The sequence below is a fragment of the Peromyscus maniculatus genome, chromosome 17 (assembly GCF_049852395.1).
Source record: "Peromyscus maniculatus bairdii isolate BWxNUB_F1_BW_parent chromosome 17, HU_Pman_BW_mat_3.1, whole genome shotgun sequence".
Taxonomy (NCBI): domain Eukaryota; kingdom Metazoa; phylum Chordata; class Mammalia; order Rodentia; family Cricetidae; genus Peromyscus; species Peromyscus maniculatus.
The window spans coordinates 47,922,114-47,941,517 of record NC_134868.1 but is presented as its reverse complement, the minus strand read 5'-3'; the positions used below and the strand labels follow the sequence as shown (position 1 = coordinate 47,941,517).

General features: G+C 40.1%; 1 protein-coding gene across 5 annotated transcripts in view; it reads right to left on the bottom strand.

Annotated features, from left to right (window-relative positions):
• LOC102903427 (disintegrin and metalloproteinase domain-containing protein 5-like) overlaps positions 1-19,404 on the bottom strand; it is a 68,514-nt gene that overhangs the window by 1,678 nt on the left and 47,432 nt on the right. For 3 of the 5 annotated variants that reach the window (XM_076553613.1, XM_016001534.3, XM_076553612.1), the window contains 2 exons: positions 15,861-16,020; positions 13,911-13,964 (listed from right to left, as the gene is read on the bottom strand). In XM_076553613.1, coding sequence (XP_076409728.1) covers positions 13,911-13,964; positions 15,861-16,020 — 214 coding nt within the window. Of the gene's footprint in view, positions 1-7,067; positions 7,436-13,910; positions 13,965-15,860; positions 16,021-19,404 lie in introns of those variants that run through there. The other 2 variants (XM_076553614.1, XM_076553611.1) reach the window with 1 other exon arrangement.

Sequence of the window (19,404 nt, the reverse complement as noted above, 5' to 3'; positions counted from 1 at the left end):
ACTAACCCTCTGAACTGTACACCAGCCCCAATTAAATATTTTCCTTTATAAGAGTTGCTGTGGTCATGGTGTCTCTTCACAGCAATGGAATTCTAAGACAGCTTGTATTACAATTTCTGAGTGAGTATAATTTTGATTGGGCGAGTGTCTCAGCTCTGGAGGGAAAGGTATCCTGACTAATTGGGAAGTCAGGCTATACCTAGAGCCAGAATAGGACAGCTCAGCCTTAAAAGGAGAGGTATCCTGACTTGTCAGGAAGTCAGGTGATACCTGAAGCTGGGGGAATGGTCTCCTCGCAGGATAAAGCATTCCTGCTCCTCTCTTAGGAGAGAGCCCTTACAGCTGAGCTTTGCTTTGCCCCCCCCACCCCTGCCTTAAGGGGGCTTCCCAGCAGAGCTCTGCTTCTTCTCTCTGCCCAAGACATTGCTTCTTCAGCTTCACTCTGCTAAAGGGGAAGCCCCTGCAGAAATGGAGCAATCTCCTCTGGCTCAGGTGTAAGGTTATTAATTTTGTGCTCAGCCTTGCTCAGCCCCCTAAGGGACGGCTCAGCAAGGTTCTTCTGTTCAGCTCTGCCTTGTTCAGCCCCCTAAAGGACGGCTCAGCAAGGTTTCTCTGGTCTTCTGGTCTTTTCTGCTCTGCTCTGCCTTGCTCAACACCGCCCCCACCACCACCACCATCACCACTAAAGGGAATGTCCCAGCAACATTTTTTCTGCTCAGTCCCCTAAGGGAGGTGTTCTTCTGCTTTGTTCCACCTTGCTCAGCCCCCACTAAGGGGATGTCTCAGCTACATTTTTCTGCTCAGGCATTGGTTAGTTTCGGTGGTCAGCAGCAGAGATGGCCCTGATTTCAGGGCCAAACTATGTTTCTCTCACTGAATCTGATTCTAGGGACAAAGTGTGTTTCTTTGGCACTGGTTTCAGGGTCAGGGCATGTTTCTTAGGTTCTGGGTTCAAGGCTAAAGTGTTTCTTTCTTTCACTGGCTCAGGTCTCAGATCCAGGGTGGGTTTCTTTGACCTGCTCTGGTTTCAGGGCCAGGGCGGGCTTTTTTCACTAGCTCTGATGGATTTTTTTTAGCTGGACCCCTTACCCTATAGGGGATAAATACCCACGAGTTATTTACTGATTCTGTAGGTCTTCCAAAGTAGCAAATTCCAAATAAAGCAAGGAAATTCAAATATAAAGACCATGCCAAAAACATCAGCAACTGCTGCACTCAGATAAGAGAAGTTTGGCAGCTCCGAGAGACGGTTGGGAGCTGATTCGAGAAAGAGAAGGTTGGTGATGGCCCCCAAGTCTGCCCTTGAGGACAACCCCAGCAAAGGTAAGCAGCCTGACTGGATGCAAATATTTGTGCCCCAAGACATGCTGACATCTGCATGTGGCGCACACCATGACATACAGGCAGCCTTCAGTCTTAGGAGCTAAAATCACGTGAGCAGAGGCCAGCCACCTGACAGAGCCACAGCAGTATGAAATGTCAATATGTAATATACAAATATAGGGTACGTTCACCAGTTCTAATTATATCATTTCCCCTTCTTTGGGGGCCATAAGCCCTGCTAAGTTAGAAATTAAACCAGAAGTGAAAGTGGAGAAATCTGAACATGGAGAGAGAATTTGAATATTTTATGCCCATGTCTATGCATCATCTGCATATTATCCTCATGTGTATATGAAGGAGTTGCTTACATATGCCATGGGCTGACTCTAAATAAACCATCTGCTATATGCTCTGGTAGTATAGCTATCATGATGAATAGCCTTAATCATATGTTTGAAAATCACCGTATGTTCCCATGGCTAAATCTGGATACCAGAACTTAGTTATTCTTGAAATGGATTAATAATTCCTTAATATGCTGATTATAAAGTGAAAACTGCCAACAATGAGAGACAAAAAGGAAAGTGTATCTTAGGGCTTTATTCCAAACTACTCTCAAATCATTCAAGCATTCTAAGTGGAATAAAGATAGATTTCCCTCTAGAAAGATAACTTGTGTATGGCTGAGGTTGGGGGGGGGGATAATTCACCTGGAAGCAGCATGCTTATTTAGGAGAACTCTGTGTCGTTCAATGCCAAAACGTCTATAGACCGTGAGCTAGAGAACAGGAAGAAAGGCTGGAGTGCCGGAGATACCTGAGACCAAGGTAAAATATGGTTCTGCGTGGGGGCTTCTGGTTTCGTTAGGTGGATCACTGGATGTGGAAGCTGATGGTTTTTAGATGACTGGGCAGCTGATGACAGTGGGTGACAGTCTCGGGACACTGAGATTCATCCAGGGACTGAGAGATCTGATAAATGAAAGATGTGTTGAATTCCAGATGTGTCTGAGGAGATTAGATGGCAAAAGGGTATGGAAATGCTTGCTTGAGCTGAAATATAGAGGTTTATGGCCACATAAAGAGGAGCTTTAGAAAAAAAAATGGGGAAATGAGATTACCCCAGAGAAATATGTAGGAAGAAAAAATTCCAAAGTGAAGACTGCAGGGGAAATGGAACTAAGATTACGATGACTAAGGAGTGAAACATAGAAATCACAGTGATTGTTAAAAATAAAATACAATTCTAGAGGGGGAAGACTGAGCAAACGCGTCTTAGCATCCACAGACTCAAGAGGAGTAAGGAGAAGAAAGTGTGTTAGTGCTAGCATTGGTGAAGGAAGAATGTCCCAACGTACGTGCCAGGAAACCATTCCACTGCAAAAGATTTCTCAGGAGGGATATCCGTCAAAGCCTGGAAGACGGGGTCACATACAAAAGAGGTTTGCACCAGAAAACCAACAACAAACCTTGACAAAGTTTCAGGCCCCACAGAACTAAGACTGGAAGCCCCACTGGGAAGACTGCCCCTCAGAGCTACACAGCTTAGGTTGGTGTTTGTCTGAGTTAAGTTTTCTGTTGCTGTGATGCAACGTGGTGACCAAAAGCGACTTGGGGATGGAAGGGTTTATATCATGCTTCCAGGTAACAGCCCATCACTGGGGGAAGTCAGGGCAGGAACTCAAACAGGAGCTGATTCAGAAGCCATGGAGGGGTGCTGCTTACTGGCTTGCTCCCTATAGCTTGCTCAGCCTGCCTTCTTACAGCACCCAGGAAGATCAGCCCAGGAGTGGCACCACCCACAGTGGACTGGGCACTCACGCATTAATTGTCAATCAAGAAAATGGATCACAGGCTAGCCCACAGGCCAATTTAGTGGGGACATTTTCTCAACTGAGGTTCCCTCTTCCAAAATGACTTGAGTTTGTGTCAAGTTGACATAAAATGAGCCATCCCAACACTACTGACTTCCTGAATAATTGGGTGGATGCCACCCCTCAGAAGGCCGTGTACCTTGTTCAAAACTGAGGCAGCCACTAAAGCACTCGGACTTTGATGTGGCTTCATCTTTCCATACGTCCCCATGAGGCAGAAATTTTCCTTTGTGGAAGATGTAAGGGTGCATCTTTCTATCAATAAAAAGACCTTTGCTAGAAGCTGGAAGAATCACCATGCCAGGGCTTAGGAAGAAAAGGGAGAGATATGCAGATGGAAGAGGTAGCCAAAATTTTCTTGTAGGCCAAAAGAATGCAACTTAGAAGGGAAAAACGTCTGCTAGCAGTAAAGGTAGAAAAGAAGGAAGTGCCAGAAAATAATGTAAAAAGAAACTTCAATCAATCTTAGAAGATATAATTATTAAATTCATAGATTGAAGGGTTTTTTAATTACAAAGGCAGAGATATTATACAAAAAGATATGAGAAGGTGGTAAGAGTGGCCACCCAAAGTTATAAATTGTTCTCCGAGGTCTACAGAATGCAGTAAGGAAGGAAAGACGTCACTAATTGCAGTGCAGTTTGCACGTGCCAATACATCATCCTGTGCTGTGTAGGGTGGCAGTTTGAACTGTATAGTAAGAGGGTTGAATGTGTATTCAAGAATGTTCTGGGAATAGTACATGCAGTGACTGTGATACACAAGGAACATAGACTCGCCAAAGGCAGGAGAAGAGGAGACAGGAATGTGAGAGCAGATTGATCTTCAAAGGAGAAGAGACATACCTCTCCCTCCATCTCTGCATATTCCAGGTAGTATACAGAGAAATAGAACGCTGATGCAGAGGTATGCTAATGAATAGCTAGCTTCATTCCCCCTACGTAAGTAAATAATGAGACTAAGAGAGTCTTGAAGATGAATAGCTATAAATCAATTTTATATCTTGCCTATGTAATTTCTCACTTGGTAAATAAGGATAGAGACTTGGTTTTTTTTTAAGCTCTGGTAAATGGCCACACACCCATGAGTTTGTGAACAGGACAAACTAGACTCAGTGGGTTATTATTTTTATAGACATGAAGGTGTTAGGGGGTGGGGTGGATATGGGAGGAGTTGGGGGTGGTATTGGGAGGTGAATATGATCCAAATATACTGTACAAAATTTTCCAAGAATTAATAAACACTAGATATGTATAGGTAGGTGGATGGATGGATGGATGGATGGATGGATGGATGGATGGATGGATGGATGGATGATAGATAGGTAGATAGATAGATAGATAGATAGATAGATAGATACAAAAATAAATCATCAAAATGTGTCTAAGAAAGTAAGAGAAATTCTCAACAGTGAAATGTGAAGGCATAGAAGCCAAAATTATAAATAGTCATTTAATTTTGTGATGGTTTTAGAGACCCTGCCCATTATATTTTCATTTTCTTATAGAGTTGTGAACATACAGGCAAAGTCAGATAATTTGTACATTTAAAGTATACATTTCAATTAGCTTTGACCTACATGTAACAATCTGAAATCACAATCAAAATGAAGATACCCATCACTTCAAAAATTTCCTCAAACTTTTTATAATCCATCCCAGGCTCCAAGATCTATGTAACCAATCACTAACTGGTCTAGTCTACGCTAGTACAGATAAATGTGTATGCTTTATTTTTTAAACACAGATGTAATCATAATGAATGTATTATGTTATTTTCTTGTATAGAATTAAGTATTTTAAGATTTTATGGTTTTTTTTGTTTTTTTGTTTTTTTTGGTTTTTCGAGACAGGGTTTCTCTGTGTAGCTTTGCGCCTTTCCTGGAGCTCACTTGGTAGCCCAGGCTGGCCTCGAACTCACAGAGATCCGCCTGGCTCTGCCTCCCGAGTGCTGGGATTAAAGGCGTGTGCCACCAACGCCTGGCAAGATTTTATGTTTTATGTATCAAAGTATTCTTCCTACTTATGGATAAGTAGCATTCCATTATATGGATATACTACAATCTGTTTATCCACTCATATATTTATAGATATTTATGTGTGCCACTTTTACTATTATAAATAATGTTATATGGAAGTGTCATGCATTGTCTTGGTATTGCAATACGCTTTCTTTCCCATTAGATAAATACTGAAGAGTAGAGAAGGCTGAATCATAAGATCAACATATGTTTAACTTCATAAGAAACTTCCAAATTATTTTCCCAAAGTGCTATGTCCATGACTCACAGTTGTTCTGAATTTTAGCCAGGCAGCGGTGGCACACGCCTTTAATCCCAGCACTCAGGAGGCAGAAGTAGGTGGATCTCTGTGAGTTTGAGGCCAGCCTGGTCTCCACAGCGAGTTCTAGGACAGCCAGAGCTGTTACAGAGAAACCTTGTCTCAAAAACCTAAACCAACAAAAAAGAAACAAGCAAAAAAAAAAAAATCACTTGTTATTTAATTGTGTAGTGTGTACGTGAACAAATGTGCCACAAACACGGAGAGGGCCACACGAATAGTGATGGCCTCACATGTGGCCTGTGAGCGTCTATTCTGTCCTCCTTGTGAACCTGCCATCATCAGGTTTTGTGGCAAGCACTTATACCTGATAAGTCATCTCACTGCCCTGATTTTCCCTTTTTTTAACTTTAATGATGCTAAATGTTGAAATAATATCCTATTGTACTCTAATTTCACATTCACGTAGTGATGGTGGAAGGAGGGAAACCACCTCCCACAAGTTGCCCCCTGACCTCTGCCCACATACCATGGCATGCACATGTGCCTGCATACACACAATAAATAAATGCAATTTTTAAAATATACAAATAAATGAAACAGAGAGAGGTTGATCTGTCCTACAGCCAGTGGCATGCTGGGAAATATACAGCTGTCTCCACAGGGACAAAAGGAACACAATGTGTTTATCAGTTTCAGTAAAGAACAATGGATTGCAAGCCACTGGTTGATATTTGTAGAACTGGAAAAAGGAAATTCCAACACAAAGACGGTGCAATCACCTTCATCTCAAGGACAAAGATAAGATTACAATAAGATAATTAAGAATCGTTACATCTTGAGTGTTGATTTTCACTTATCTCAACAATTTAAGTCAGTTTCACTGATGTGTGCAAGTTTGGAAACTTTGATGGTCCATTTCACTGTGCCGGTGTGCAATGCTCACAACACACCAATGCCAAGGGACTTGGTAAGCAGCAGAGGTGGAGGAAGTCAGTGTGGCCTGAGTTATATCAAGTTTGATGAATGGTAGTCACATCAAATAAACCTTAGACTTTAGAATAGTAGCAGCCCTGGACTTTTTCCTATATTTCCTGCATGTATGTCTGTATGTCTGTGCATCATGTGGCCTGGCGCCCATGGAGGCCAGAGAAGTGCATCAGACTCCCTGGAACTGGAGTTACAGACAGTTGTGAGCGGCCATGTGGGTGCTGGGAATCGAACCTGGTCCTCTGGAAAAGCAGCAAGTGCTCTTAACTACTGAGCCATCTCTCCAGCTCCTTTGAACAGAAAGCTTGGCACAGCTTAGCATTTATGAAGAAGAGAAGCAGTAGCTAAACAGCAACTGGGTTTGTTCGCTCGTAACTACATGTCTGAGATGGAGAGGTTAGAGGGAGACAAAAGAATCCTATCTAGTGAGGAAATGGGGGTGGGAGACCCTGAGCAGTTGGGGCGCAGTGGGGTCTCCTCTGACAGCTTCCAGAGTGTCGGGTCCTAGTCTGCTCAGTACAGGGTGATCATTTCTGCAGACACAAGTAGAGGCAGATAAAATGTAATAGAACTAAAAATGCAGAGAAGACACCAGAGGTTCATCCATTCAGGCATAGGTGATTTATTATTAGTTCATGGTTGCAAGTGCTCAGTCGTCTTTGCAGAAGTAGGAGAGAGGCTGTGGGTTTGGAGTTGTCTGGTTTTTTGTTTTTTGTTTTTTCCTCTTCTTTCTTCCTCTTCTTTCTTTCTTCCTTTCTTCCTTCCTTCCTTTCTTCTTCTTCTTCTTCTTCTTCTTCTTCTTCTTCTTCTTCTTCTTCTTCTTCTTCTTCTTCTTCTTCTTTTTCTTCTTCTTCTTCTCCTTCTTCTTCCTCTTCCTCTTCTTCATTTAAAGGCCGGTTTCTCGTGGTCTTTCCAGAGTGCCTTCTTTTAGGAAGCAACATTTGGATTGGCCGGATTGGCCAGAATGGTGCTGTGGGAGAAGCCAGATCACAAACAGTGAGCCAGTGGTGCTAATTTCTTTTGCAGTTAACCTATTTCTAGCTCAAATGATTTTAAGGACACAGATAATTGAGGGGGAGAGATTAATAACAGATTAATTTAAGAAAAGAAAAATTATCTGGTACCTCAACAGCAAATACACTGAATTGTATAATACAATTGACTTCTGAAGACACTCTACATGTTCAGTCACAGGAATGGAGTTAATAAGAAAGCACCTTGTACCTTCATCCAGTAACTGATAGAAGTAGATGCAGAGAGATCCACAGCCAAGCACTGGGCCAAGCTCCAGGAGTCAAGTTGTAGGGGAAGGTCAAGATCATGATGGGGAAACCCACAGAGACAGCTGACCTGAACTAATGGGAGCTCACAGACTCTAGACTGACAGTTAGGGAGCCTGCATGGGACAGAACTAGAACCTCTGCATGTGGGTGATAGTTGTGTAGCTTGGTCTGTTCGTGGACCCCCTAACAGTGGGACCAGGATCTGTCCCTGGCACAGGAGCTGGCTTTTTGGAACTCATTCCCTATGGTGAGATGCCTTGCTCAGCCTTGATGCAGGGGAGAGGAACTTGGTCCTGCCTCAACTTGGTATGTCATGCTTTGTTGACTCCCATGGGAGTTCTTACCCTTTCTGGGGAGTGGATGGGGGGGTAGGGAATGGGGGGAGGGAACAGGAGGAGAGGAGAGAGGGGAAACTGTGGTTGGTATATAAAATAAATTTTTAAAAATTTAATAAAATAAAATGAGGGGAAAAAGCACCTTGTACTTTATATTTTCAGACACAATTTTAATTAAAAGAAAAAGAAGAGAACTAGTAATTCTATGTGGTTTTTATTCTTTTACATTAGATTAAATACCACTCTGCATACATGTGCCTGTGTCCATATACGGGTGTAGCCATCCATATGCAGAAAGGTTTTAATGCATGTAATGACTGATGTGTCAGGATAACAGTAATACTTTCATTTTGCAGACCTGTACACAACACACTCTTTCCATCCAGTGTTTACGCTAAGGCTCCCCTGGTTTGTGAACACTGCTTTTACTTCACAGTGCCGATGCTAAGGTTCAGACGGATTTGTGTAACACTCGACTTTTGGAAATATGCCTTTTCCAACTCCATGCTGGCTTTTTTGTTGTCTTAATGGTGTGCTTCAATGGCTAGAAATTCTTGGTTGTCATGAAGCCACAGAGTTTCTTTTGTGGTTAACACATTTTGTATCTCTCTACTTGTAATGTAGACATCTCTCATGTTTTCTTCTAGACATTTTCTTCCCTACATTTATATCTAGAGTGCATCTGGTGGACATTTTGCCGGCTAGGTCTCTGAAGATGTGATCTCTGTGTGTGCATGTATATGTGTGTTTGAGGTAATGCTAAAAACTTTCCAATACAATTATCCTTTCAAAAGCACATTGAAATAATCATGCCTTTTCTATTATACTGAAATATCTCTTTTACTATAGAACAACCGAATATAACAAGGTCCATGATCTTATTTTTTTAATTATTTTTTACTGATAATTTACACAATATATTCTGATCATAATTTCCCCTCCACCATCTCCTTCTCACCTCCCCACCCATACAACTCCATGTCTTCTTCCCCTCTCTCTTTAGGTAAAGAGAGAGAGATTTAAAAAAAAAACATAATAGAACAAAAGAAAAAGTGCAACACACACAAAACAATAAAAAAAAATCACAAAATCAGAAACCACAGTATATAAGCAAAAGACCAGTAAGGTAAAAACAAAACTGCCCCCCAAAAGCAATATAAAGCAAAAACAAAAACAAAAAAAAAAACTGTTTTTATATTTGTGGCACAGTGGCTGCACCTGACCCTACTGCTGCTGCCTCGACTGCTGACTGCGTCTCCCAGCCGCCACCTAGCTGCTGAAACTGCAGCTGGGGGGGGGGGGGCTTCGTGCTAGCACCTTCAGTAAACAGTCCTGGCCAAGCTGGACATCTATGTCAAGCAGAACTAAATCAGCTCCTTATTTCTCCCCTTGCCCAAGTAGAGAAACAAATTCAAGACGTAGGCATTGGTGAGGACTTCCTCGATAGAACTCCATGCACTCAGAGACTAGAGCCAACAGTCTACAAAGGGGACTTCAAGAAATGAAGGTTTTGCCCGGGCGGTGGCGGCGCACACCTTTAATCCCAGCACTCGGGAGGCAGAGCCAGGCGGATCTCTGTGAGTTCGAGGCCAGCCTGGTCTACAGAGAGAGATCCAGGAAAGGCACAAAGCTACACAGAGAAACCCTGTCTCGGAAAAAAATAAAAAAATAAAAAAGTAAGTTTCTGTCCAGCAGAGGAAACAGCTCATCTAATCAAGACAGCCTGAAGAACAGCAGGAAATCTTTACCAACTAAACAATGGACAGAGGAAATTTTTTTCATAATTTGTATTTTTTTCTTAAAGTAATGAAAGTAAATACATTCTTTTCCATTTCAAGACTTTATGACTGGCATGGCAGCATGTATCTGTAATCCTAGTACCCACGGGGCAATAGGATGGAGTTATCATGAACTCATGACCAGCTGGAGCCACAAAATTGTTATTTGATTATGATAACGCTCTTGACATGGGGTTCAGCATCTTAAGGAATGTTTAAGTGTGGTATATGGTGGTGTTTATCACGAGGCTGTGCTGTTATATGACTCTAGAATTTGTTACTCTTGAACGTGGGAGGCTTTATTTCTATTGACTCGTAATGCTCCCATTTGCTCCTCTCCCTGAAATCACTACCACATTCTCAAGCTGAAGTCACTTCATTGATAAGAGCCTTCCGGACCGACGGGATACCTCACAGGATAGGCACGTCTCTGAAGATTATGCTGTTGAGCATGTTTCCATACACCTGCTGGCCATCTGCCGGTTTTCTTTGCTTGAAGGTGTGTTGAAGGCTTCAGTCCTCATTTTTCACGTGAGTCCTTAAAGCACTAGTTATCAAGTTGGCAGCATGCCTTGTCTTTGTTTGCTGTGGGTGGCTGGTTGAGGTTTCAGCGAAAGTTCTACTGAAGTAGTTGATTGACTTGCTTTGACAATCAAGTTATTCGCGCCATTAGCAGGAGCATTGCTTCGGTGCTGTGCGATTGAGGTGTTTGCTATTTTTCAAATGAATAACTGATTCTAGTGCTTGATCTCCAAAACTGTTTTTCATCGTCTTTTCGCTCTCATTTCCTTTCCTACAGTGAGGATCTTTTAATTTAATGTTGTGCCGACTCCTTCTTATGCTGCCGGCACTTTCAATTCTAGAGGTATGATCATTCTGCCAGACGTGCAGACCTTGGCACAGGACTGCAAGAGCCACGGAGAAGGAAGGGGATGGGACAAGAAAGCACGGGGGCAAGAAACCACCTCCAAGTGGCTGCTCAGTGGCCTCCCTACTCTAGCTAGACCCCCACCTCCCATTTGGCATGATCTCCGTGTCATCATATTGTGCATGCACCAGGGAGTAACTCCATCAATAAGGTCTGGGTTCTTAAGATCCAATCAAAGCCCAGATTCTGGAAAGAAAGCCTTTGATATGTGAAGAGAAGGGGGCAATTTATATTCATACTTCATCAGATGTCCAAGGACAGTGTTGAGAGAGAAGTCTTCAACAATAATCGCTTGCAATAACAAAGGAGGATCCCAAATAATGCCTAAGAATATGCACTAAGAAAAAGAAAGCGAAACATGCAGAGAACAGGATAAAATGAACTGATAAGGCCCAGAGGTGGTGGCACAAGCCTTTAATCCCAGCACTTGGGAGGCAGAGCCAGGTGGATCTCTGTGAGTTCGAGGCCAGCCAGGGCTACCAAGTGAGTTCCAGGAAAGGCGCAAAGCTACACAGAGAAACCCTGTCTCGAAAAAAAAACAAAACAAAACCCGAACTGATAAACATCACAGCAAACTAAATCAAACACAGAGCAACAACAACAACAACAACAACAAAGCATACATACATCAGAAAAGCAAAGAATTGGTTCTTCGACAAAGTAAATGAAGTGAATAAACTATCTAGACTAAGAAAAAAGGAATAAGACTCAAGTGAAATCATAAGGGTAGGTGCTACCCACAAAGGCAAGTCATGGAACCAGCCTAGATGCCCAATAACAGATCAATGGATACCGAAACTGTGGTATAAACAGGACACTCATGAGGAGGTAGCAGAATCAGGATTTGAGGTTGGGCTCCACTGGCTAAGTAGTTAGTTTGAGGCTAGCCTGGAATACATGAAAACCTGACTTTTAAAAAAGGAAAGGAAAACAAGAAGTGATTCAATGCTTTATTTAACCACAGAGAAGAGTAAGATGGAGAGCACTTGACAAGGCCAGCGTCATTCCGGTGCCTCCATTAGTTTCTTTTCTGGTGGCTATGGTAAAACACCACAACATAAGCAACTTTTGGGAGGCATCTTTAGCACACAGTTCTAAGTTCCAGTCCATCATTAGAGCAAAGTCAAGGCATCAGAAACTTGAGGCACATTTAATCATGTCCACAGCCAAGAGCAGAGAGAGAGTGAATGTATGCACCCTTGTTCTCAGCTCTTTTTGTACTCTTAGACAGATCAAGATCTCCTGACAGGGAATGGTACCCTTCACCACAGTGGGTGCGTCTTCCAACATCAATTAACATAATCAAGATAATCCTCCCCAGGCCCATTGGCCAACCTGATCTAGATAATCCTTGTTGTGACTCCCTAACAATTAAAATCATCATCAGGATCTTATTGCCTCATCCTGCCAAGGTATGTGCCACCATAGCTGACAATGAGAGAGTTTAAATTGCAGATTTCAGATTTTGAGTAGATATACGATAATTGGTTGATTGTTTTCACTATTTCATCCCGTGGGGCTAGAGACAGACATGTTTGGGGAAGGGCATGTATTTTGTCCAAATATTTTGATTTACTGACTTTAAGTACTTCTAATGTCCAGAAAATAAAAATAAAACCATTTTACATTAATAATTCATATCATTTCTCTTTTGATTTGAGTTATGTAATAATTTGTGTAAATTATATGAACTTTTCAAAGAATCATCTTTTGTCTTTGCTTACGCCTTCAGTTATTTTTCCTATATGGATTTGTTTCTACTCTTCTTTCCATCCAGTGTCTTTGAGTACAATTAGCTTGTCTTTTTCTATGTTGTTAGGGTTTTCAGTAAGTACACATGCTTTATATAGTAATTTCATCTGAATTAAATATTCTTCCTAAATATAAGTTTGTTATGACTCAAGAAGTTGTAAAGATTAAGAATTAAGATTCAGGAAGCAAATAACTTACAAGTCTTAGGAAGTCCCTAAAACTTACTGGACACAAAGACTCCTCCCTCCCCAAGGTTATATGAACAATAAGGACTGCTGAGGAGAGAGACTACCCAATTTAAGGATCTGCCTGCAAGTCATATATAGAGAAAAAACCAGGGTTACAACTTTCATTAGTCATGACCAATGTTGAAGTGAGCTTTTGGTGATACAACGAGCTAGCTGTCTTTGAGTCATTTCTCATCCTGTGACTAAACTTTTCATCCATATTCCTTTAAGTTACCCCAATAAACCCATCATTTCACCAAGTCAGGCATCTGTAGTATCATTACTTTGGTCTGTCATTGGTTCCTTATGTGGGGTGAGCACACATGTAATCATGTCTCCCCCAATCCCCCAAAAATGTGTCACACAAAATATATTTCCTTATAATTCAAATAAAGACATTTCTAATTTTTGTAGACTGTAAAACAGACTTTTAACAACAGGATGACAATGATAACTGTCAGTACATAATCATACATCTCTCCCAATTCTCCCAGCTCAGTCATTGATGTCAAGCTTTACTAAATAAACCATCATACTATGTGACTTCATGCTACAATGGTGAAGAACTTAAAATAATCATAGGGTCTGCATTGAACAGTTTCCCCTCTTATATCCTGTCTATTGTTTTGTAGGGGGAATTTTTATAACTGATAGCCTGGGGGATGCCTAATTCATGCAGTTGATTTGTTTCTTCATAATCTGATATCTAAGTCTACTTTCCTAGATGGATTAAGAGAACAAAACCAATAACAACTCCAAGGTCAATCTTGCTAACACTCAGTTCTTTGAGATAATCTCAGACTATATGTGTAAAGGACATCTTTATCAGACATCTTTTTATGTGACAGTAAAATGTCATCAGAATATAGATCCTCCTTCCCTCTGCTAATAAATGCTTTCCTCTACCCACAATTGGTAGTCTCATGTATGCTACCACAGAAGTTCAACCCTCATTCTTCTGGACAAATCAAGGGGAGAGACCAGGATATCATGCAACCACATTTCATTGCTTACTATTATAAGATAATCTGTGATAACTGTACAGAATATCATAAAGAAATGTGTGGACTATAAACCAGCCATTTTCAGCAGCCCTAAAAGCTAATAACTACAGAGTGGTTAACATATAGTTGCACACTTACCTTACTCCAGTGGTGGTCAACTTGGTGTTATTCCTACTGTCCTCTGATGAAGATCTATAGAATTGATAAAGTCCATTTCAAACTGGAGAAAACTAAAGCCTTAAACATTAAACACAGAAATGGCTGTCCAAGGAAACAGCATGATTCATATACACGAAATGCCATTTTCCAGTGTAAACAGGCACTGTCTCTGCATGACTCTTCTCACATTAAACTAGTTCAAGTATTTACACTGTAAATCCACAACTCTACATTCAGAAAGATCATAGGGCTACCTATGATCTCCCCAAGTTTGATTAAGGCAAAATAATTAGCAACATGCAAAAAAAAATCAAGTAAACCAAAACATACTAGCCCATAAATAAAGCTTTGATGTTTTTGTGAATCTGCCAAGATAAGTATGAATTTCAGAAAATCTCCAACAATCAAATAATAAATATTAAACACTTTTGAGAATTTTTGGTTTTTGTGTCTATTTAAGCAGTATTTTGGATTTAAAAATTGATGTGAAATCACTTTTACTTTAGACATTAACCATGTTTATGTAGAGAGATAACTCACAAATGATATTGCACAACAAACAGCAAGCATTTCTTAAATGTTTCTGAAAGACAATGTGCATGCGTGTGTGTGTGTGTGTGTGTGTGTGCGCGTGTGTGCGCGTGCGTGCGTGCATGCGTGTGTGTGTGTGTGTGTGTGTGTGTGTGCGCGCGAGCATGCGCATGAGTGTGTGCATGCGTGTGTGTGTGTGTGTGTGTGTGTGTGTGTGTGTGTGTGTGTGTGTGTGTGTACCTGTTCACGTATGGGTACATGTGTGTGGTGATGTCTTCTTTACTCATGCTGCAACTTTTAGGGGCTCAGGGGGGCAGACACAGAATCTCTGAACTCTCTGAACCTGGAATTTATTAATGCAGCCAGACTGTCTGGGCAGCACCCCAGGCTTCCTCCTGTATCTACCTTCCAGGTTGGGATGACAAGTACATGCCACAACACTCAGGTTTGTACGTGGGAGCTAAGCATCCAAACTCAGGTTTGCCTGGTTCCATGGTAAACATTTTTCTTACTGAACTGTCTCCCCAGCCCAGCAGTAAGCATTTCCATTTCTAGATACTACTTAATAATCACTTTTACTCTGTTTATTAAATATACTTATAGTTCTAAAAAAAACTGGTAAATTTTCTTTTTCTTTTTAAATATGTTTTTTTCCTTATCATGAAAAATCCTTAGGTTGAATCTTCCTATCAATTCTCGAAAGGTAAAACCAGAGAAGAATATTATGGCAAAATACCATGAAATATACATGAGATTGTCAACATAATGGTAACTATTTCTGTAAGTGGTTCCACATAATAGGGTGGTTTCACTTATTAAATTTATGTTCCTAAAGATTTGTGATACACTGGAAAGCCTTCTTTATTCCATGGTTATAGAGTTAACCAAAAATAACTACCAGTGTACACAGGTTACATCATTTGATCAGGATACAGTTTTGCATGCAAAACTTGTAATGTAAAACCAAGTTTTCTGAAACTAAGTGTCAACATGCTGTCTCCTCTCTCTCTCAGTCTGATACTATTAAGTATTTGGCCAATTGCTGTGTGAGTAAGCAACATAAATGTTTAGGATAATAAATTTGGATTTTGTTATTTTGGCATTACAGTTCTTCATGATGTAAGCCTACCTATGGACACATGACTAGTTGACAGGGTCAGTGAACGAAGAGGCTAGATTTGCCTCCAAGATGCCGATGGCAGCACTCCCTTCTTCGTGCTGGCACTACACTGTGATGTTAGTGATGGGAAGGCACATGGGAATCAACCCAATGTGCCCGGTGTTGCTGTGCCTCTCTTTGTATCACCTTGCCTATAATCGTATCTTAAATAAAAACCAATAGTTTTGTCTTGACCCATTTAACATAATAGTAGATATATGTGCATAATTGATACATACCTGTTGCTGTCACTTCCTTCTCCGTAACATAGCTGTCTCAGTTTACTTTGCTTTATAATTATAGCTGTAATAATGATAACTGCAGGTAGCGATATATAGAAAATGAGCTGAAGCCGCTGTTTTGGAGGAAAACCAGAAGATTGTTGCATGAGGCTTCTACCTAGAATGGAAAACACTAGTTTTAAATGTCTGAGATTTTATTAACCAAATAGAAAAATGGAAAAGATAGCATTACCAGAATCATTCCCCAACATTAAACACCTCATTCAAATATACTATAGTGTAACTGTAAAAAAAACCATAAAATTGAATCAATGTATATAATTGAAGTGTTAGTTCCTTTTTAAGTTATTTTTCCCTTTTGAGATTATAGTTACACCATTTCCTCTTCCCTTTCCTCCCTTCAAGCCCTCCCATATCCTCTTTGCTTTCTTACAAATCCATGCCCTCTTCTTTTTTTTACTATTATATAAGTGGGTGTATACATATACATATCTATATACAATCTATTAGTTATTTTACTCTTTGAGTGCTTGGTAATTTCTTAGATGATAAAACAATTACAAAGATTTATTTAATTCCTTTCTAGTTTATCAACCCACCCTGCCAACATAAGGGACCTTGGCATCTACATAATAGTGTGAAACAGTTTCACATCTATCAAGGGTGGGAAATCCATCACTATATCTTTGTACATTAACTGCTCATTCTGCTTATCCAAAGATGCCTGACAATTACAGGTTTGGTACTTGGAATAAGATTGTTGTTCTGCTAACGATTAGTTAAGAATATGGATGCAGACTTAGAGAATGTGAGAGTAAAGACTAGAATAGTTGTCAGGGGCAGGCTAGAAAGTGCCTCAGTTGCCATGAAATGGCTGCTGGTGGAATTCCCAAGATTATCAAGACAAATAGTTCTTTTCAAGTATGAGTTCCAGTGGAAGCTGGCTTGCTAGGTCCAGACTTGCTCTCCCCCATGCCTTTCCTTCTCTTCATGGTCTCCCCTTCTGAACTTCAGTTCCTCTCCTAGTTCATCACTGTGCTTAAGGATTTAGCTTTGTTTTCACAGGATGACAGTCCCTGAGGAACTCTACCTCTATATGAATCATAATTTAAATGTAGTTCATATACAATTTAGGCAACATTCATATGCAACTTTGGATTTAGAATTGGTGCTGGAACTGTTGAAGATTTGGAAAACAAAGACAGAATGAATGTATTTACAGATGGAAAGAACATGAATTTTTAGGAGACTTGTGGTTTCATAATGTTATAGATGATATTGACTCTTCCAAAATTCAGGTTTTAAGACTCAACCGCTGATGTAATGGTGTTTGGGCACTGGGACCTTGGAAGATAAATAAGGTTAAACGGGCCTGTATGTAGGAGTCCCAGTAGCCACATGGATTCATGAACTTTCAAGAACTGCAGTTATCCACATAAGGCCTACACAAGAGAATCAGTCGAAATGTTGCAAGGTAAAAATTTATTTTATGGCCAGGCCAAACTTGCAGTCTCCTTGGAAATAGGGCAGAGAAGTGGCCAAGACTAAAAGCATGGCGTCTTTTTATAGTCAGGCTCAAGACTGAAGTATACAGCAAGTGATTACAAAAGCAGAATTTAGTTAGATACTTCTGTGATCATGGGAAAAGTACCTGTTGTGGGTTTATTGTGAGCCAGTTCTCAGAACGTACCATGAAACATTTTATGGTGAGCCAGTTCTTGGAACATACCATGAAACCATGGAAACAATTTGCAAAGTGTAAATCACAATAATATAGAGAAAGAAAAAGAAAAAAAGCTGACCTTTAGCTTGGGACATAATTAGAGAAAAACACCATAGGGAACAATGCAGAAATAAACCAAATTCTACCAATATGTTTAACTAGGAAGGGAAGAAAATATGGAGTCAGCTGACCCTTAACAATATCTACAGCACATTCTATGGAAACACCAAAGAATACACATTCGGCTCTGAAGTCCATGGAAGCTTTTCTAAAGTAGACTACATCCTGGGACATAAAAAAAAAATCTTTAAAAATTTCAGAAAAATTACAAAAATTTCAAGTATTCCATCTAATCACAATGTGACAAAATTTAAAATCAACAACAATTAAATATGTACTAATTACACAAACCCATGGAGATTAAACAGCACATTGCTGAATGATGACTACATGTGTCCAACAAGAAAAAAGAAAAAATACAATTTATGGAAATAAACCAAAATGATGATATGACACAACAAAACCTCGGGGACACTTTAAAGCTGCCATTGGGGAAAATTGATAACCCTAAGTTCCTAAATTTAAAAAAATCAGAAAGAACACAAATAAATGAATTAATGGGTCAACTCAAGAATTTAGTAAAATAAAAGCAAACCCAACCCAAATCCAACAGATGGTGGGAAATTAAAAAAAAAAAAATCAGAGCACAGTTTAATAAAGTAGAAACAAAGAAAACAATACAAAGAATCGAGGAGTCTGAGAAGCTTTTTTCACAAGACAAACAAGATTGACAGACACTTGGCCCAATTAACATAAGGAAGGAGGGAGAGAGGAAGGACTCAAATGAACAGACTCACAAATGAGCAGGGAAAGATTGTAACAGACACCAAAGAATAAAGGGGATAATTTTTAACCCTATACCCCATTAAACCAGAAATTCTTGAAGAAACTGATTTCTGGATTCCATCCAGTCCACCAAAAGTAAACCAAGAAGATTCAATTACCTAAACAGACCCAACAAATTAAGAGATTAGAGTGGTAATAAAAAGCTTTCCAGCTTAAAAAAAAAAAAAAAACCTAGGCCAGATGGATTTACAGAAGGATTCTACCAGGCTTTGCAAGAAACACTAAAACTAGTACTTTTTAAATTATTCAAGATACAGAATAGGATGCCGAGTCCTTTATGCACATGCCAAGAAATGGTATAGCTGGGTCATACAGAAGATTTAATTTTAGCTTTCATGTATAAAGAAAAATGAAACCATGGACTTTGCAAGTAAATGGATGGAACTAGAAAATATCATACTGAGTGAGGAAACCCAGACCCAGAAACACAAATATTGTATGTTCTCTTTCATCAGAGGCCCCTGGCTCCAAATCTTCAGATGTGAGTATACAGCCTGTCATAACTACAGAAACCAGTAAAGTAAAAGGGAACCATTGCCAGGATGGGGGGGTTGGAGAGAAATAGAAAAAGGAATAGCGGGGTTTAAGTGATCAGATCAGGGAAATGAGAAAGTGGGTTTTTCAGGAAGGGGAGCGGTAAATACAGAAGAAAGTGGGGGGGGCATAAAAGGGAATAGCAGAAAACAAGTGATCTGATGGGGTCATAGGAAAGGGGGTCTCTAGGGAAGGGAGAGAAACATAAACACAGAAGAAAGAAGGTAAAATAACAACAAGCATGTCTAAAAAATTCACAAGGAATCATACCATGAACTAGTTATCTAAAAATAACCCTAGAGTAAACAATTCTGTATATAAATACCCATATATAGTTTCAGTGAACTTTTTTCAAATGCGCTGATAATGCTCTCTACA